The sequence below is a fragment of the Alosa pseudoharengus genome, unplaced genomic scaffold, assembly GCF_046254945.1.
Source record: "Alosa pseudoharengus isolate Yale_2024_CS ecotype anadromous, Long Island Sound unplaced genomic scaffold, YU_APseudo_1.1 YU_APseudo_1.1_scf_20, whole genome shotgun sequence".
In the NCBI taxonomy this organism is placed as follows: Eukaryota; Metazoa; Chordata; class Actinopteri; order Clupeiformes; family Clupeidae; genus Alosa; species Alosa pseudoharengus.
This window is the reverse complement of record NW_027468664.1, coordinates 24,458,066-24,460,565: the sequence shown is the minus strand read 5'-3', so window position 1 is coordinate 24,460,565 and position 2,500 is coordinate 24,458,066. Positions and strand designations below refer to the sequence as shown.

Genomic DNA, 2,500 nt, shown 5'->3' with positions numbered 1-2,500 from the left:
CAGCCACACGAGTCGCGAGCGGGACGAGCACACCCGCCAGGCCACTGGCCTCTCGCTGGCCTACAACTTCCTGACGCCGCTGACCGACATGACCGTGGAGAAGCCGCAGGTGCTCGCCGACGGGACGCTCGCGACAGAGGCCACGCCCACCCAGTCGCCGGCCACGGCGAATCGGGCAGGGGCAGCCAATGAGCTGCCAGAGGAGGTGGAGGAGGAGGAGAAGGTGGGAGGAGCATCAGCATCGTCATCATCATCGTCACAGAGCCTGACCAGGAAGAAGGAACAACCAGGGAAGAGTTCTAAAGTTTCCAAGGCAACGGGTGAGTGGACAAACAAACTGATACAATGAATACGATGATACGATGAAAATGCGCACACACACACAAAACCCAAATCCAAGCAGGATCTCTGGAGATCCTGTGAATCATATTGTCCAAATTAGACTAACACCATGGCATGCACACACACACACACACACACACACACACACATACACACACACACACACACACACACACACACACACACACACACACACACAAACACACTCACATCACCAATTTCCATTCCTGTACAGTGTCACTTTCATCCTGGGCATGACCCAAGAATGACCAAATCAAGCACACTAAAGACATCATTTGGGTGGAGTGTGTGTGTGTGTGTGTGTGTGTCTGTGTGTGTGTGTGTGTGTGTGTGTGTGACTGTATGTGTGTGTGTGTGTGTGTGTGTGTGTGTGTGTGTGTGTGTGTGTGTGACTGTGTGTGTGTGTGGGTGGGTCTGTCTGTTTCACTAATCTCTTCCCTCTGTGTCTGCATTCATAGGCAGTGCCGCTGCAAAGAGACCCTCCAAAAAGTCTGTCACCAAAATCTCCAAAACATCCGGTAATTTCCCACATTTTTGAGCTAGTTGTTGCTTTAGACAACATGAAACATCTGGGTGTGTGTGTGTGTGTGTGTGTGTGTGTGTGTGTGTGTGTGTGTGTGTGTGTGTGTGTGTGTGTGTGTGTGTGTGAGTGTGTGAGTGTGTGTGTGTGTGAGAGAGGGAGAGAAAGAGAGATGAAAGCAGAGTTAATGTACAGTATTGGGGTTTGGGTGCCTCTGTAATTTAACCTCTTTTGACCCTAATTTGCAACCAGCGCTGCCTCTTAGTGCCAGTGCAAAGCACTCTGAGAACTCCTGCTGGGTAGCTCTGATTAGAGGCGTGTGGGAGTGTGTGTGTGTGTGTGTGTCGGTGGGTGTGAGTGTGCGTACATGCTTCTGTGTGTGTGTGTGTGATAGAAAGAAAGAGAGAAAAAGAGAGAGAGAGAGAGAATGGAAGAAAAGAAAGAGGGAAGAGAGAGCGAGATGGTGTGAGAAACATGAGAGAGAGAGAATGAGAGAGAGAGATAAAGACAGAGAGAGAATGAGAGAGAGAGAGAGAAACCACAACTAACATTTGAGCCGTATAGTAACAGCTTTGCCATGAGTCCATCTGGCAAATCTGTTACTGAAACTCCCTCTCTCTCATTCTTTTGTTCCTCCCCCTCTCTCCTTCCTCTCCCTCCTCCACCCCTCCCTCCTTCCCTCTCTCCTTCCTTCCCTCTTATCTCCACCTCTGTCTCATCCACCTCTCTGTCCTTCACCTCTCCCTCCCTCCTCCCCTCTCTCCTCCTCCCCTCTCTCCTCCTCCCCTCTCTCCTCCTCCCCTATCATAAAAACACATGTGACTGACCACCATCACAAACCCAATCATAAAAACACGTGTGACTGACCACCATCACAAACCCAATCATAAAAACACGTGTGACTGACCACCATCACAAACCCAATCATAAAAACACGTGTGACTGACCACCATCACAAACCCAATCATAAAAACACGCGTGACTGACACCGTCATAAAAACACTCACTAAATCATTAATCAGCCTTTTTGGATTTCAACATCAATAAACATGTTAATTTCAATAGAATATTTGAGTTATTTGTCAATATGTGATGGGAGCTGTGTGTATGTGTGAGTAAATATGTGTAATTAATATATATTATATATAATATGTTTGTGTTTTGTGTATGTGTGTGTGTGTGTGTCTGTGTGTGTGTGTGTGTGTGTGTGTGTGTGTGTCTGTGTGTGTGTGTGTGTGTGTGTGTGTGTGTGTGTGTGTGTGTGTGTGTGTGTGATTTCTTCTATGCAGCTGACGGTGATCCTCACTTTGTGGTGGAGTTTCCTCTGAGCAAACTGACCGTGTGTTTCAACATTAACGGAGAGCCCGGCCACGTCCTGCGCCTCGTCACGGACCACGCTCAGTCTGGTCAGTACACACACACACATACACACACCCACACACACCCACACACACGCGCCCACCCACACACACACACACACACACACACACACACACACACACACACACGCGCCCACCCACACACACACACACACACACACACACACACACACGCGCCCACCCACACACACACACACACACACACACACACACACACACACATACACACACACACGCG

The 2,500-nt window shown here is 49.0% G+C and overlaps 1 protein-coding gene across 1 annotated transcript in view; it reads left to right on the top strand.

The window, feature by feature from the left end:
• The window catches only part of itih5 (inter-alpha-trypsin inhibitor heavy chain 5), a 25,745-nt gene that overhangs the window by 20,555 nt on the left and 2,690 nt on the right, over nt 1–2,500 (top strand). The window contains exons 11-13 of the mRNA XM_076296923.1: nt 1–320; nt 822–881; nt 2,173–2,289. The exon at nt 1–320 is cut by the window's left edge and continues 97 nt beyond it. Of these exons, the coding sequence (XP_076153038.1) occupies nt 1–320; nt 822–881; nt 2,173–2,289 (497 nt within the window). The remainder of the gene's footprint in view (nt 321–821; nt 882–2,172; nt 2,290–2,500) is intronic.